At 47.6% G+C, this 17,821-nt stretch overlaps 1 protein-coding gene across 2 annotated transcripts in view; it reads left to right on the forward strand.

Annotated features, from left to right (window-relative positions):
- The first annotated feature begins 9,953 nt into the window (after positions 1-9,953).
- CDADC1 (cytidine and dCMP deaminase domain containing 1) overlaps positions 9,954-17,821 on the forward strand; it is a 47,324-nt gene continuing 39,456 nt past the window's right edge. For both annotated transcript variants that reach the window (XR_005884942.1, XM_040991423.1), the window contains exons 1-2: positions 9,954-10,148; positions 11,636-11,742. Coding sequence is in view for 1 of the 2 variants with exons in the window: in XM_040991423.1 (XP_040847357.1) it covers positions 10,067-10,148; positions 11,636-11,742 (189 nt within the window). In the remaining variant the exon portion in view is untranslated. The remainder of the gene's footprint in view (positions 10,149-11,635; positions 11,743-17,821) is intronic.

Genomic DNA, 17,821 nt, shown 5'->3' on the forward strand with positions numbered 1-17,821 from the left:
GAAGGGGACTCTAGGATTGAGGTGCTCACAGTGCTCGGGGAGGGTGCCTGCCTCCTCCAGCTAGGAGCACTGAATCAATCAGGATGACCTGGGGCTGCTCCCACAGCCTTTCTGTCCTGGGGTCCTCCAGACCAGCCAGAGGCAGCCTCTCTCCTTGGGAACCACATTAATAACCTTGTATCCGAGCTACAGAATACTCTGTTTCTCTTTCTGAGGCGGCCAGGATGACACCACAGGAACATGAGCAGGTTCCCAGGCATAGGAGTAAGCATCTCCACCACCCTGCAGGGTCGCTGTGAGATTAGCAGAACATTTTTCTTCATTGGAAAGAAGTGAACAAAAAATAGACGGATGGATTGGGGAATGCCTGTCTCACGGGTAGCAAGAGTAACTATGGTGTTGTGAAATGTTTGTTTCAGTTGCGTTGATTGGTGTCTTGCCTAGTCCACAGAATAAACAGTATTCTTTCTGTGGCCATGATAGAGAACATTTGAGCTGTTTCAAGATCAAAAGTTTTTCTGACCCCAGTGGTGAGTGACCAGTTCTTACACTGCCAAAGCTATGGAGAAGGGCAGGAGAGGTGCCAAGGAGGCCCAGGGTGGCCAAGGCAGGGCTTGCTCTAGAGGAACAGTTGTACTGTAGTTTTTAGTCTTGGCCTCTCCCTGCCTTCCTGGAGTGTATGGTGGAAACTGTGCCCTGGCCACTCCTTTGATCCCCACAAAGACCAGGCTGGCATTCCAGAAACTTCTTTCAGAGCACCTTTCCCTTCCATCAGTCTACTGGCTAAGCTGCCATCTTCGGGGAAGGGCTTGTTGTTGGGCTCACTCATGTGGTAAACATTTACTATGCAGCTGCTGGGAGCCAGGCACATGTGACAAATGACACCAGGAAAGCTAGTACATGCTGCGTTGTCAGAAACCTGTCAACCCTGTGCTGGCGCCTTTGGTTTGCAGTGTGTAACTGTGTCTTCTGCACTCACCTCAGATACAGCCCACAGGTGCACAGAGGCACTTGTGGCAGGTGGCAGTGGGGAATACCAGCTCTTCTTTTCCACGAGGGATGTGCTCGGGGTTCTATTGCACAGTGCTTGTTGGGATCCGAGAGCTGCCTGTGCTGCGCTCTCAAGCAGACACACAGGTGAAGCATTTCTGGTGTTTGAACAAGTTGGCAGAAGCCCTGCTCTAGTCCCTCTGAGTCATGTCATAACATTTGCTAAAGCCAAATGAAGCATTTTGTATGGAAGGCTCAGTACTCAGGTCCTGTGTGCCAGGGTTTTCCACTAAACACAGATGTTGCCCTCATGTCACTGGGAGCCCACTTGCTAATGATCACGAAGGCCAGCTGCAGTGGGGCCTTGGTCAGCTTGGAGCAGCCCTCTGAGCCAGCCAGGGCTGTCCTGAGGGCACAGGCACGCTCATGATCACAGCCTCCCTCCGTCCCTCCCTCTGTGCGATTGGCAGAGGTGATAGGCAGATACAGTTGGTGCCATCTTCTTAGGATAGCACACATTTATATGTATAGTAAATATTTGTTTTTATTTGAGAAGGCAGAATTACAACAGAAAGAGGAGAGACAAAAATCTTCCATCTGCTGTTTCACTTCCCAGATGATCACAATGGCTAGAGTTCAATCAATCCCAAGCCAGGAATCAGGAACTTTTTCTGGATCTCCCATGTGGGTGCAGGGATCCAAGCACTTGGGCCATTCTCTGCTGTTTTCCTAGCCATTAGCAGGGAACTGCATCAGAAGTGGAGCAGGCAGGACTCAAAGCAACACTCATAGGAGTTGACAGCAACACAACCAGAGGCTTCCCTTGCTATGCCACAAAGCTGGCTCCAGCAGAGTTTTTAAATAATAGCAGTCACCTATGTGGTGAGAACTGAACAAATATCCTGTGGACCAGGAGAGCTGAATGAGGGTGAGGCGATGTGTGAAGGCTTTAGGTGCTTACTGGACCTGCAAGGCAGGTGGCTGGCTCCACTAGCTGAGATGTTCTTCCACAGGGCTGAGGGCGTGTTACACTGTATTTCAGTTGCCCAGAAGACAATGTGCGCTGAACTCACCTGGGCTTGAGAGGGGCCAGGGGTCTTTACCCCAGTGCACAGACAGAGAAAGGGGCTGGTGAAGCCAATGACTGAGGCCTTTGTTCCAAACCACAAATAAAAGCACAAAACGGGAGCGACATGGCACACCTCAGGAGCTGGAGACGAATGCCACAGAGGAAGGTCAGGGGGAGAGGTATGGGCACGGGGTTGGGACTGATGTCATCCAGAGCCATGGCCTGTGAAGCCATACGTCATCTCAGCTTGACATGACCATGGCCATTTTGAATATAACTATGTCTTGCCCTTTAGGTAACCCTGACCTTCATCCCAAACCTTACAGGATAAGCAAACCATTAAGGTAATTTCCTGGACTTGTCTTGCCAGGCTGACCCTGGACTGTGCTTAACCTAATGCCTGGGATGTTAACGTGTCTTGAGAATGCCCATGTCCTTAGCTAGCCAGAGGCCACCTATTCTACAAAACTCTTTTCCTCCTGCCTCACAGCCACCTGTGACCACAGTTCCCCACCCATCACCAATAGCTGATGATCCAGGTAATCTTAGATTTGCCCTCTCGCTTTGGGCAGCTGCTGCTTTTGTGGGGTTTTATCTGAGACAATGCAGGAGCGCCAGGGCCTGGATGCTTCTCGAATGGCACAGAGATGCAGTCACCAGCACCAGCTTCAGCTGAGGCTGGGGCTTCCTCCCCGTGCTCCCGCCCATGATGTCCTCCCTCTTCATTCTTTCTCCCGTGTTCCCCCTGCATGCCCCAGGACTAGGCAGGCCCCTAGGAAAGGGCTACAATTTTACAACTTTCATCTGTAGCAGGTGTGCAGTATTAGCACATTCTAAACATTTCTGCCACTTGTGAAGATAGGGAATTTGAAATCTGTGGGTTTTTTCTTTTAATAAGATGTATTTGTTTATTTATTTGAAAGGCAGAGTACAGGAGAAGGGCAAGAAGAGAAAGTGAGAGAGGAGAGAACTTCCATCTTCCCATCTTTGGATTCCCTCCCTAAATGGCCACAATACAGGAAGAAACCAGGATCCAGGAACTCTATCTGGATCTCCATTGCAGGCGACAGGGGCTCAGTGCTTAAGCCACCTTCCATTACTTCTCCCAACTTCTCCTAACTGGAAATTCAGCAGCCAAGACTGGAGCCAGTGCTCATATGGGATGCCGGCCTCGCTGGCAGCAGCTTAAGCAACTGCACCACAATGTTGGCCCTGTAGGGGTGTTCCCTAAATGAAACACAGGCAAGTTGCAAAGTTGTCACAAGTTTTAAAAGGTTCCCTGTGACACACACAGCTATTGCAACTGAAACACAAATAGAGCTGAACCTCCTATCCCTTTGTGCCCACCTGACTCCTGCAGTGGTTTCTTTCTTTGTCCTTTTACAGCGAGTATCGGTGCCCTTCCCTTGGCCTTTTTCGCTCTGGCTTTAATTGGGTTGTAGGTTCTCCAGCCTCAACCTGGGCACTTGAAATCAGAGATGGTTGGGTTTCGGTAGGAGGGAGAGTCCTAAGCGTTGGTATTTTTCCATCACGGTCTGGCAGACACTGAATCTGAGGGTCTGAAAGCGTTCAGGACAGGTGCCAGCTACGGAAGAGGTGGTGCGCCACCCAGCGGCGAGCTGGTGAGCATGCACGTTCTTGGGCCCCACCTCAAGCCTGCGGAATCGGAATCTGCGTGCTACCAGATACCAGCGCGATGATGCCCCCTCTGGAATGGGGCTGATGTAGACTCTAGGTTCATGGCGTCAGAACCTCGGAGGGTTGGCCCCAAATGAATTTGCTGCAGTTCCCCAGGAGATTCCCTTGTGCAGGCAAGCCTAGGAGCCATAACCAGAAGGCCTTGCTTACTGAGCTTTCCTGCATTCTCTCCATGTATTCAGGATGCAGGAACAGTGACAAAAATGCCAAGGTTGGAGCTGAAAATTGGGTGCATTCCCAAGTCAAAGATGTCCTTTCTGCTCTCCGAGTCCCAGAGAAGGGCAGCCTCCAACTTTGACTCTTTCTGGGGCAAACCCCAGAAACAGTAGTTCCCCGACTGCCCGAAGTCAACTTCTGAAGTTCACAAGCGGCTTGGACACCAGAAAAGAGGCAGCTGTAATTCTAATATTTTAAGCCGTGGCAATTAGGTTGATATTAGTATTTATATGAAATACATGAGTTATCAGAGTCAGGGGAGGTTGAGCAGGGTAGAGTAATGAAGTTCACTTTGATCACTTTGTTCTCAGCTGGAAATGTTCTGTTGCACTTTTCACAGATCCCTAGAAATAGGTTTCAGTACTTAAATACTGTTAATAAATGCTGGGACCCAGTGTGATAGCCTAGTGGTCAAATCCTCACCTTGCATACGTCAGGATCCCATATGGGCACTGGTTCTAATCGCGGCAGCTCTATTTCCCATCCAGCTCCCTGATTGTAGCCTGGGAAAGCAGTAGAGGACAGCCCAAAGCCTTGGGACCCTGCACCCACATGGGAGACCTGGAGGAACCTCCTACCTCCTGGCTTTTGATCAACTCAGGTCCAAATGTTGTAGCTACTTAGGGAGTAAACCAGTGGACAGAAAATCTTTCTGTCCCTCCTTCTCTCTGCAAATCTGACTTTCCAATAAAAAAAAATCCCAAAAGAAATGCTACAGTGTTATGTAACCCTCTTGTGCCCTAAAACTACATGTTTTTCTGCAATATATTAACACTGATGGTCCTATACTAATATTGAACACTCTAATTAATACAGAATACTACTTCTGTACAACCTGGAGAGAAGTAGGTATAATCAAAGAGAGTGATAAAGGTTTGAGAGTCAGCAGCATAGAAATAATCATTTAAGCCAGGGTTCACAAATGTCAGCTTGCATCAGAAGCATGAGAGGGAGGTTGGCACTGTGATGTACAAAATTAAACCGTCACCTGAGATGCCACCTGAGATGCCAAATGGGCACTGGTTCAAGCCCTGGCTGCTCTGCTTTCAATCCAGCTCCGTATGAATGTGCCTGCAAGAGCAATTGAAGAAGGCCCAAGTTCACCCAGAAGAAATTCCTGGATCCTGACTTTAGACCAGCCCTGCTCTGGGCATTCATTTGAGAAGTGAAGCAGCTGATGAGTGGCTTCATGCAGCTTAACTTGCTGTGCCACAGCAGACATCTTGAATATGTCAAGAACCCGCTCCTAAACTTGTCCGTTCATTTTGTTTTACGTGAGCTCTATTTTTAAAAAAAGATTTACTTACCTACTTACTTTTTTTAAAAAAAAAAAAGATCTTTTTTATTGCGAAGTCAGATATACAGAGAGGAGGAGAGATAGAGAGGAAGATCTTCTGTCCGATGATTCATTCTCCAAGTGAGCGCAACAGCCAGTGCTGCGCCTATCCAAAACCAGGAGCCGGGAGCTCTTCAGGGTCTCCCACACGAGTGCAGGGTCCCAAAGCATTGGACCGTCCATGACTGCTTTCCCAGGCCACAAGCAGGGAGCTGGATGGGAAGTGGAACCGCCGGGATTAGAACCGACACTCATATGGGATCCTGGCACGTTCAAGGTGAGGACTTTAGCTGCTATGTCATGCACCGGACCCTACTTACTTGCTTTAAAGTCAACATTAAAGAGAGAGGAAGAGAAAGAGACAGAGAGATTTTCTAACTATTGATTCACTCCCCAAATGATCACAGAGGTCAGAGCCCACCCAAAGCCAGGGAGCCAGGAGCTCCACCTGGGTCTCCCAGGTGGATTTAGAAGCCCAAGCATTGGGGCCGCTTTCTGCTGCCTACTGTCTTTCCAGGCACATTAATGGAGAGTTGGATCAGAGTAGAGCAGCCAGGGCACAAACTGGCACCCTTACGGGATGTCAACATTGCAGGTGGTGACTTAACCCTCTATGCCACAATGTCAGCCCTTGCTGCTAGTTTTATTCCCAGTTGCACCCCTGCTCAAGAGCTTGTACCCAAGCTTTCTAAGTTAGGAAATACCACCCACTAACATATGCAGCATTTGCAACTCGCAGTGCGTGTCCCTATGTGACCATGCTAATGTCACCAAACTGAACAAAAAGTGCCTGTCTCAGAACTTCTCCAGCATACTTTCTTGTTTTGTTTTGTTTTCTAGCTTATATGGCTTTTGAGACTTTTTTTAATGAGATCTTCCCTCTGCTGGTTTATTCCCCAGATGGCCACAATAGCCAGGACTGTGCCAGGCTGAAACCAGGAACTCTTAACTGGATCTCCCACATGAGTGGCAAGAACCCAAGTACCTGAACCATCTTCTGCTGCTTTCACAGATGCACTAGCAGGGAGCTGGATACAAGTGGAACAGCCGGGACTGGAAACATCAGACATTTGGGGAACTGGCATGGCAAAATCAGATATATATAGAAAGGAGAAGAGACAGAGAGGAAGATCTTCCATCCAATGATTCACTCCCCAAGGGGCCAGCTGCAACAGCCAGGGCTGCTCTGATCTGTGCTAGGAGCCTCTTCTGGGTCTCCCGCATGGATGCTGAGTCCCAAGGCTTGGATGGGAAGCAGGGCTGCTCGGGATTAGAACCAGTGCCTACATGGGATCCTGGCACATTCAAGGAGAGGACTTTAGCCGCTAGGGCACCACGCTGAGCCATCCCTCGGCTGATTTCTAACATACTTAACTCAAGAGTCACTTTACAGACGCTCATTATAAAGAAAACAGAACCCAGGTGGTCCCTCCTGGCAGCCCAGGGGGCACCATAGTCACAGGGACAGTGACACATCTGCCCAAGTGCTCTCTGGCAGACTGTGGCAGTGGACCTGGGAAAACTCAGAAAATGGGCTCCCAAGTCCTTCCCCAGTCAGGGGAACAGAGAGAGTTCCCATGGTTCCCTGCATGCTCTTGCTCCGTGGTCCATTAATCCCCATGGCACCAAGTTTACTTTTCTGAGAATACTGTGCGGGACAGTAAATGGAAAGCCCAAGGTTCATTTCTCTCTGACAGGAATACCCTCCACAACAAAGTCAACTTCCTGTGAAGGGTGTCTGGGTTTTGTTTCAGGCTTCCCTTTGTTCCTTTGGCTCTCAGCACTGCCAGGAACTGCCTCCTGAGAATTGTTTTGGAGAACTTATTTTCTAAAGCCAAGGTGGTGGCATTTATAGTCACAAATGAACTGAAGTGACCAAATTAGGGCCAATGCTATGCTCAAGGATGCATTAGTCACCAAGTCCTATCAGCTGCCACCTGATCATCTAGCTGTGCAAAACAAAACAAAAAACAAACCATGGTGGCTGGCGGATGCCTTCTCATGAGGAGGGAATTTGAGACTGAGCAATGTGTCCTTCAATGTACCAGGTATTGAATCTCTAACAGTGTCAACACAGCCAGCTACAGACACAAGAGGATTATAAAATGCTCATGAAAAATGGACTGAAAAGCTCAGTGTAAAATTTTTGAGATGCATAGTTTTCATATTATACATTTCCTGTGAATTTCTGAAGGTCCTGTTTTGCATGGATTTCTGTGTTTTTCGTGGAAATGCATCTATCCTGTGGCCCCCTTCTACACTGATTTTTTGAAGGATAATTGTACAGTGTTTTGATGACGAGATCCACAGGCCTCCTGCTTGTTTTGTTGTGACACTATATGGTCAACTTCTCATTAACTAAAATCCCGGAGAGGAAATATTGGGAAGGGAAACGTCTAGTTCTCTACTGTGTACTTATTCAAAACATGTGAAGTCATTTGTATCCAACAGATACCTGCTCCATCATGCTTACTGCAGCACTGGTCATCCCGGCCAAGGTACAGACCAAGCATGGCATGCATGCTGAGATGAACAGAAAATGTGACATGTGTACACAATGGGATATTCTTCAGCTATAAAAAGAATGAAATCCTGTCATTTTCGGCAACTTAAGGTAGACTAGGAGGACATCATATGAAGTGAAATAATTCGAACATAGAAAGACAGATTTCACATGTTCTCCATCAGATGTAGAAAGGAGACAAAACACTTGAGCACAAATGCAAGAGTAGGAGACTGGGAGGAATGGGGCAGGAAGGAGTTTGGATAAGGAGACCCAACACCAGGTTAGGTTGAAAGCTTCAGTTCCTAGTGCTACATATCACAGTAGCACTATTGTCAAGAATAACCTACTCTATATTTTACGAACAAATAAAAAAATGTCCCAAGTTTTCAATCATAAGGTAATGTCAAAGAAAGGCAGGTTCTAATTACCCTGGTTTGATTAATACCCAGTGTATACTTACATTGCTATGTCTCACTAACGGTTATAAATAGGTAAATGATTGCTAATAATTTTTTAAACCAAAAAAAAAAACACAAAGAATTGTACATGGCAAGACATCATAAAAAGAAGTAAAGAAAGGCAAATTACTAATGAGTAGTACAGATTTATCATATATACTCAGCAAAAAAAGAATATCCACAATATGTAAAGAATGCTTATTTTTAAAAGACTTATTTATTTTTATTGGAAAGTCAGATTCACAGAGAGAAGGAGAGACAAAGAGAAAGATCTTCCATCTACTGGTTCACTCCTGAAATGGCCACAATGGCCGGCCAGGAGCTTATGGAAGAAATAAAAGTTGTACAATCAAATAGAAAATTTGTTGGGCCCAGCAGCGTGGCCTAATGGCTAAAGTCCTCGCCTTGAATGCGCCTGGATCCCATATGGGTGTCGGTTCTAATCCTGGCAGCTCCACTTCCCATCCAGCTCCCTGCTTGTGGCCTGGGAAAGCAGTCGAGGACAGCCCAAAGCTTTGGGACCCTGCACTTGTGTGGGATACCCGAAAGAAGTTCCTGGCTCCTGGCTTTGGATCAGCATAGCATCGGCCATTGTGGTCACTTGGGGAGCGAATCATCGGATGGAAGATCTTCCTCTCTGTCTCTCCTCCTCTCCGTGTATCTGACTTTCCAATAAATAAGTAAAAATCTTTAAAAAAAAAATTGAATGAGTAGGTCATAGCTACTTTCTAAAAGAAAATTTGTTAACAGATCACAGAGAGGAAACACAAGTAGCCGACCAACACAGGACAACCTAAACAGAAGGCAAGGGAAACAAAGCCTGAAGATTCAACTTTATACTAACCAAACTAGGAAATATTGAAAGCCTGGTAATACAAAAAATTGATGGGTATACAATCCTGTTGGAAAGTATTTCAGCATTATTAGTAGTTTAGCTAGTAAACTTGACAATGACTACACAAGAATTCTCCCAGAAACACAGTCCTTAAACCAATTCTTGCATATGAACACCAGAGACAGGTACACACGGCATTATTTTGCAGGCCAGAAGCTGGGGAGTCTTCTGCTGGACTAAAAAAAAAAAAAAAGGTGACATCTGCTATGACCGAAATACCATACACTAGTATTAGGCACAACGCTGAAGATTGCATTTCTATCCTTCCAAGATGACCGACTTTCCCAAGGTGTGTTTCTCTTTGTCAGTGTCCCACCATCTGATAACAGATAAGGTCACTAGGGAAGCCAGAGGAGCTTCGCTCTGAATCATCCCGGACACCTCAAGAATGTAATGGGAACAAACCTACAATGCCAGTCTACTCAGATTTTCTGGGGGAAAGCGGTGGGATTAGGGGACCTGCTAACTCCGACTTGCCCTTCCCTTTTCTAACTCTTAACTTTGCGTTGTTGATCAGAAGCACAGGGTCCCTGCCGCGTCCCAGTCTCCGTGAGAAAACGGACTAGATTCCCGTTTCACATCTAGGCAGCCATTCTTCCCCACACCCTGTACAGCTGGGACCCCGGGGCGAGTGGCTGAATTTCGCGAGAGCCAAAGCTAACACCCATCCACAGACTCGGGGTACCTCAGCGCTTCACCGGGGCCACAATGGTGGCCCGCAGGCCACGCCTCCCTCTGACGTCAGCCTAGGCGCCCGGGGCAGGCCGTCATCTGGCTGCGCCCGCCCTGGCAGTTGCTCCACAGATGCTGGGAGAGGCCAGCGGGGGTGGTGGCTGAGGGACTGGATCATGCCTGACAGGGAGCGGGTTCCTGAGAAGCAGAAGCCGCTGGGCTTAGGATGAGAGAAGCAGCGCAGATGCAAAATCTGGAAAGCGCGGGGCCCGGGCGGTCAGTCAGCACGCAGACTGGTAGCATGACAGGTGAGTAGCCGGCGCCCAGCGTTCGGGGACCTTGCCCCGGCTCTCTTGCCCCTCGCCCCGGCTCCCTGCCCCTTGCCCCGGCTCCGCTGCCCCTCGCCCCGGCTCCACTGCCCCTCGCCCCGGCTCCACTGCCCCTCGTCCCGGCTCCCTGCCCCTCGCCCCGGCTCCTGCCCCTCGCCCCGGCTCCCTGCCCCTCGCCCCGGCTCCACTGCCCCTCGCCCCGGCTCCCTGCCCCTCGCCCCGGCTCCTGCCCCTCGCCCCGGCTCTCCTGCCCCTCGCCCCGGCTCCTGCCCCTCGCCCCGGCTCCCTGCCCCTTGCCCCGGCTCCGCTGCCCCTCGCCCCGGCTCCACTGCCCCTCGCCCCGGCTCCACTGCCCCTCGTCCCGGCTCCACTGTCCCTCGTCCCTGCTCCACTGTCCCTCGCCCCGGCTCCTGCCCCTCGCCCCGGCTCCCTGCCCCTCGTCCCGCCTTCACTGCCCCATGTCCCGGCTCCACTGCCCCTCGCCCCGGCTCCCTGCCCCTCGCCCCGGCTCCTGCCCCTTGCCCCGGCTCCTGCCCCTCGTCCCGCCTTCACTGTCCCTCGCCCCGGCTCCCTGCCCCTCGCCCCGGCTCCCCTCCCCCTCGCCCCGGCTCCTGCCCCTTGCCCCGGCTCCTGCCCCTCGTCCCGCCTTCACTGTCCCTCGCCCCGGCTCCCTGCCCCTCGCCCCGGCTCCCCTGCCCCTCGCCCCGGCTCCACTGCCCCTCGCCCCGGCTCCCTGCCCCTCGCCCCGGCTCCCCTGCCCCTCGCCCCGGCTCTCTGCCCCTCGTCCCGCCTTCACTGTCCCTCGCCCCGGCTCCCCTGCCCCTCACCCCGGCTCCCCTGCCCCTCGCCCCGGCTCCACTGTCCCTCGCCCCGGCTCCCTGCCCCTCTCCGGCTCCTCTGCCCCTCTCTCCGGCTCCTCTGCCCCTCGTCCCGGCTCCCTGCTCGGCTACCGCTGGGTCTCCCTCCCGCTCCCAGAGCGACTCTGCCTTGCCCCTCGCCCCTCTGCACTGGCTCCTGAAGTCCCCCACTCCTCAGTGCCAGTGCCCACTTCCTAGCACCGTGATCCCGGGGTTGTGAAGACCCTAACAGTTCCTCCAAGTCCCCACCCTGTCTTGATCCCCACGTCTGCTGTTCCGGGAGCGCTTCCGTGTTTGGGTGTGTTTTTTGCCCCCTGACCGGTTGGCCTTCTTTGCGTGCTGCCCTTGGAGGACACCTACCCCGGAACCCGAAAGGAAAACAGGTTCCGCCGGCACAGCAGATATAGAGGGCTTCTCACAACTTCCTTTGGCTTGTTCCCTTGTTCCGCGGGTCAGGGCTGGGGAAAGAGCGCCCAGCTTGGTACAGGAGCTTGGTGCAAGTGGGTACCTGCTGCAAAAGCTCTGGGTGCAAGAGCTCCGCGTAAGCCAGAGCCTTTCCCAAGTACCTCACCAGGAAATCCCTCACAGTGTCTGCCCCCTCTGTTGTAGGTCAGATCCCACGGCTTTCCAAAGTCAACCTTTTCACGCTGCTCAGCCTGTGGATGGAGCTCTTCCCGGCAGCCGAGGCCCATGGGGAGAAGTCGCAGACGTCTCAGGTAGCATGGCTTTCCCCAAGATGCTTTGCTTTTTTTCTCTTTGGGAAGCAATGGTCTAAATTTTTTATTTTGTTGTTCCAGTTGCTGTCATACTTGAAACCCAATGCAACAAGCACTGAGATTTGAGAAATACTTTCATGGTTTATTTGTTGTTTGTATTTTTAAAAAATTAAGTTGAGTTAGAGGGAGAGGGAGATCGTCCATCTGTTGATTGATATCCCAGATGGCCAAGCTGAAGCCAGGAGGCAGGAGCTTCTTCTGGACCTCCCATGTGGGTGGCAAAGATGCAAGCACTTGGGCCATCTTTTGCTGCTTTTTCCAGGCTGTTAGCTGGGAGCAGCCATGGAAAGTGGAGTGGCTGGGATTTGAACCTGTATCCATGTGGGGTGTCTGCATTGTAGGCAGGAGCCTAATATTCTGCACCACAGTGCTGGCCCATGTGGTTTATTTTGATACTTCAATCTCAGAGCTTTCAGAGTTTGTCTTTCCAACTTAAAAGATAGAATAGCTATTTGCTTACACTGCCATGTTTATTATATAGTAATGGTTTTTATGAGTTAGTTTGGCCAATAAGAATATTGTCTACATAATTTATCCTCCAAATATGTATATTTATTTGTATATACGTATATACAAATACACGTACACATATACATATATTATATGCCTTTACAGATTCTAGCACCAGAGATTATATATGTAATTGGTGTATTATTTAGATAATTTTCCCCTTTCCTGCCAACTGAAGATAGACAAATAGATACTGTCAAATATTACCTAGTATACTGTTTAGGATCAACCATTATAATAAGTAATTAGTTTCCTCTTTCATGTAAATAGTCTCATTTTTGGGATCTTGAAAGAGAGCATCACAACAGATAAGGAGTGTAGACTAAGAATTCTCATAAAAGTCAGTGTTTTGGGAATGTGTGCGTCCTGTATCCTGGGGCAAGAGGGTGCTGGGCCCTCTTCACTGCTGTCATCTGTCCCTGTGGTGGCATGGTGCCGGACTCTCACCATTATGGTTGAGTAAGTTGGGAAGGCCAGAGTATTATCAGTAATTTTTAATTAGCTATGGTTATGCTAATATAAAATAATATTTGGTTAAACATTCAAGTTTTTTTTTTAAAGATTTAGTATCCATTTAAAAGAGCCATAGAAAGAAAGAAGAGACAGAGGGGGAGAACTTCCATCCATCTTTGGGCTCACTCCCTAAAATGGCTGCAATGGCTAGGGCTATGCCAGCAGAAGCCAGAAGCCTGCAGCTGCTAGCGCATTCCCACATGGGTACAAGCATTTGGGCCATCTGCTGCTGCTTTCCCCAGTTGCCTTAGTAGGGAGCTGGGTTGGATGTGGAACATTTTGGACTCTAACTGGCATACATTATGAAATGCTTACACTGCAGGCAGTAGCTTAATGTGCTATACCACAGCACTACCCCTAAGATATTTTTTAAGCCAGGCAAAAAGTGGGAAGGGAAATTACTCTTCACCATTTTACATCACTGTTAATATTTTGATACTTAAAATCTTACTTTAAGTATAAGGGGTTTTTTTTCTCTTATGAAGCAGATGTTCAGAATACATACTTTCTGCTTTGCTAGTAATTCTCTTAATAATTGGCTCTAGATTTTTCAGTTTTATACCATAAATCTTTGGGACCAGCTCAGTGACAGAGTGTGCCAAGCCTCTGCCTACAGTACTGGCATTCCATATGGGTGCTGGTTCCTGTCCTGGCTGCTCCACTTTCCATCCAGCTCCCTGCTTATAGCCTGTGAAAGAAGCAGAGGATGGCTCTGGGAGACTGAGAAGAAATTCCTGGCTCCTGTCTTCAGACTTGTCCAACTCTGTCCATAGTGGCCATTTGGGAAATGAACCAATGGATGGAAGATCTTTCTCTCTGTTTTTCTTTTCTCACAGTAAATGTGAAGTTGAAGCAAAATATATATTTTTAAAGACTATAAATCCTTAAATTCCCACAGTACTTTAAGGAGGCCATTCATGACCATGTTGCTTTTCATTCTGAATGCCTTTACAGATTCTGGCACCAGAGATACAAAGATCTCTGGTTCTTATTTCTTAATTGGAAGGAAAGCTCCTCATTTGAGCAATTCAGATACAATTAGATGCTAGAGCCAAGTCCAGAGTGTAAGTGGAGATGCTGCCAAGGCTAAGTGCTAGTGCTGTGCGGGGCAGTGAAGGAGGGATGCCCAGGGAGAAATACTCATACTCAAGCGTGGAAGGTCCATAGCCGAGGGACTCTGTCCTGCAAATCTGAGAGACCAGAGAGAATGTTGGTCCTCCTTTGAAGGTGAAGTTGGGAGGAAGAAACCAGCAAATAGCAAAGGTGGACAGTGGACAGGAATACCATCTTCCTAGCTGCCTTCCTCCTCCCTTCCTTCTCTCTCTATTTCTTTCTTTGTTTTGGGGGGATTTATTTCTTTATTTGAAATGCAGAGTTACAGAGAGACAGGAAGAGCCAGAGACTTTCTGGCCACTGGTCCAGTGGCCGCAGTGGCCAGAGCTGAGCTGGTCTGAAGGGGTGGCATGGTCCACACTCCACTGCTTTTCCAGGGAGGACGTCAAAGGCAGAACAACCCCACACAAACCTGTGCCCAGGTGAGTGCTAGCCTCACCTGGGTTTAGCCCTCCATGCCACAATGCCAGTAATGGAATGAATGTACTGGTAATCATTTCATTAAAAAAAAGTTATGCCTTACAAAGCATTTAGATTTTATCCTGTTCAATATCAGTGTTGAATTAAGGAATTTAAATAGGAAGTAATGGAATTCACTTCACACGATACCTCTTGGGGATAGTTTTCTTCCACATTTCCTATGTGAAATATTTTATAAATAGTGAAATATTATTTTAAAATGTCATGCGTTTTCATTCCTTATTTCTCAATGCCTTCCTACTCCCCATCCTGTTTCCAAACACTTTATTAATAGCTTTGAGAAAGTGTTACAGCCCGCCTGTCAGTGTGCAGGGTTGAAGAGGGAGCAGCATGCAACTGAGAAAAGGAAAAAACACTCTGTGACAAGATTGGACTTAGCTAGCTGAAAGGGGACAGTACGTCTCAGCTTTGCCTGGCAGCTTCTGCTCTCAGGGACAGCCCTGACATGTTAATGCTGATGTGTCTACAGGACCTCCAGGAGACTCCTGGGGAATACAAGGGAGGAATGCAAGGCAGGACTCACCTCCAGTTGTGCAAAGTCTTATGGCTTGCTGTCTCAAGTATGTCTACTTCCCTATGGCCTGGCCTTGTCAGTCGTTTGCTTTGTTCCACAGCATGACCTTGTGGACTTGGCTTTGCTAACCACAGACTGTCATGCAGCATCACCCCAGGGAAGCTTCCATTCCAAGACTCAGAGTTCACCTCCTTCTTGCAGTTCACCTCCTTCTCACAGTTCATCTCCTTTGCATTCCATCTTAAGCTGCATACATCTTTTTTGATGGCCTTTAGCAGAAAGCATTCAATTTTTATTATGAATTTTTAAAGTTCATTTATTGCTTCTACTTCGTAAAAGCTTCATATTCTTTTACAAAGTGGAAGACTTCCAAGGTGTCAGAGCATTTTAGATTTGTATGCGTGTGTGTGTTTGTGTATAAAATTTCTCTTATTCAAATTAGAAACAGATGCCTAGACATTTAAAACAGACTGGTGCAGTGGGTTAGTGAGCTAATCCTTTGTCTCCAACACTGGCATCCCATATGGGTGCCGATTTTAGACTTGGCTGCTCTAGTTTCTGTTTTTTAAGATTTATTTATTTTTCCTGGAAAGTCAGATTTTTTGAGAGGAGAGAGAGAGGAAGATCTTCCATCCATTGGTTCACGCTCCAAGTGGCTGCAATGGCTGGAGCTGAGCTGATCTAAAGCCAGGAACTTCTTCCAAGTCTCTAACATGGGTTCAGGGCCCCAAGGTTTTGGGCCATACTCTACTGCCCTCCCAGGTCACAAGCAGGGGGCTGGATGGGAAGTGGAGCAGCCACGATATGAACCAACACCCATATGGTATGCTAGTGCCGCCCATATGGTATGCTAGTGCCGCAGTGGAAGCCTAGCCCACTATGCCATGATGTCAGACCTGTATTTAAGCTTTTATTAGGAAGTCACGGACCAACTAATTGCTGAACTTTATTTATGAAGAATGCACACCCTACTTTTTTATATGTTGCTGATAAATCTGGAAAAAAAAAACTTCAGGCTTCTAGTTAGCCCTTTGATAAAAATAGTACTAAGTAAATTTCAGCATTATAATACAATATTTTATTTTTTTATGTTTGACAAAAGACTAGCTTTATGACTCTATTTTCCCTTGAGTCAATGACTTTTCTTGGTATCTTTTAAAATATATTATTTGTTTATATTTATACATTTATAATATTTGCAATATTATGTTGCTAATATTTGATTTAAATAATATTATTAATGGAAGAAAATTTGTAATTTCAGAAAACAGATTTTTCAGGTTTTTAAAACATGCTTACTTTAGACATCAACTGCTTAGCTATCAATAAAACAGATATTTTAAAAATAATTTATACAAAATTAATTAGGGGTTGTCATTGTGGCAGAGCAGGTAAAGCCACTGCCTGCAACTCCACTGTCTCATTAAAGAACCCTGCTGCTTCACTTTTGATCCCACTCTGTGCTAATGTGCACGAGGAAGCAGCAGAAGATGTCCCTAGTGTTCAGGCTCCTGCTCCCATGTGGGAGACTCCTAGTTTCAGTCTGGCTCAACCCTGACTGTTTCGGCCATTTTGAGAGTATACCAGTGGATGGAAGATCTCTCCCTTTCTGTCTCTTTCACGCTTTGTGTTATTCTGCCATTAAAATAAGTAAATCTTTGAAAAAAAAGTTGGCCTTTTGTTTTAAGTATTTTATTTCTGATCTGTTTGAGGGAGAGAGTACCCATCTGCTGCGCATTCCGTGTATGTGCAGTGAGGTGCCAGGACTAGGCTGGGATTGAATCCAGGAGCTAGAACCTTGATCCACATCTCCCATACGGATGGAAGGAATCCGATTCCTGAGCCATCACTGCTGTCTCTCGGGATTGGCATTGCCAGAAAACTGGGATGAAGACCTGGAGCCAGGCTGGAGTGCAAGGCCTGGGATAGAGGGCAGAGGCAGCTTAGCTGCTACACTGACTGATCAGTGCTTACTTGGAATCTTGTTTAGAAAGAAATCTGACTTGTGCCCACCTCTATTTAAGACGTCTAGATGGAAAGTAAAAGTACAAGCATATGGACACAAAGAAAATCCACGTTTTAGAAATGCCAGCTGACCAGGAAATGGTATTGAGTTTGACATAACAAAAGTTATCATGTTTGCACCTAGTCTTAGGGCTTACTCTGTTACTATTCACTGCAGTAGTATTTGCTCAACCATCTCCCACACCCATGTCCAGTTATCAAACCGAAGTTTGGGATAAGCCTCCACATTTTGTCTGTGCTTGTAGGCCTAAGGACTCTGGCACCTTGGCTGAGGGTGCCTTTATATTATGTTAGCAGTGCTCTTATGAGTTAAATAGGTTTTATTGTACGTTAGCTTTTGAACTTGACTTTAAACAGTCTTTATATAAAGAAATGTGTTTTAAATTCTAAGAAAGCAAACTTATAAAAGATTTAGAACATGATTATTTGTAGCTTTGTGACTGAAAGCTTTCCCTTTGCCTTGGTCCCAAATCACAATAAGGAATGCAAAGTTTGGAGATAAAGGAAAGAGAAAGCTGAATCTGTCAGTAGAGTGGGACAGTGGCTGGCAGGGGGTCTGGTGAATTGTTGTCCTGCTTTGAGAGGTGGTCTGGGGCTTGTAAAGGGTACAGAAGGGAGGAAGGGCTGCTGAGTCAGGTGCCGAAATCTGTTTCAGATCTGATAACAAGGTATTTTGTACACCAGGGTGGTTCCTGGTGAAAGTTGCTGATGGTTTATTGTAACAAGGAGATAGAAGGATGTTCTGTATAATTAAGTAACTATAAGACATTATTTAGCTAAGATTTGAAAAAGGTAAAGTAGTATGCTAGGTGATTCCAGCCTTTCATTAGGATGCAGCCCTCTCTGCCTGGAGGCATGCTTGGA

The sequence above is a fragment of the Ochotona curzoniae genome, unplaced genomic scaffold, assembly GCF_017591425.1.
Source record: "Ochotona curzoniae isolate NIBS_2020 unplaced genomic scaffold, NIBS_Ocur_1.0 contig_64, whole genome shotgun sequence".
Lineage (NCBI taxonomy): Eukaryota > Metazoa > Chordata > Mammalia > Lagomorpha > Ochotonidae > Ochotona > Ochotona curzoniae.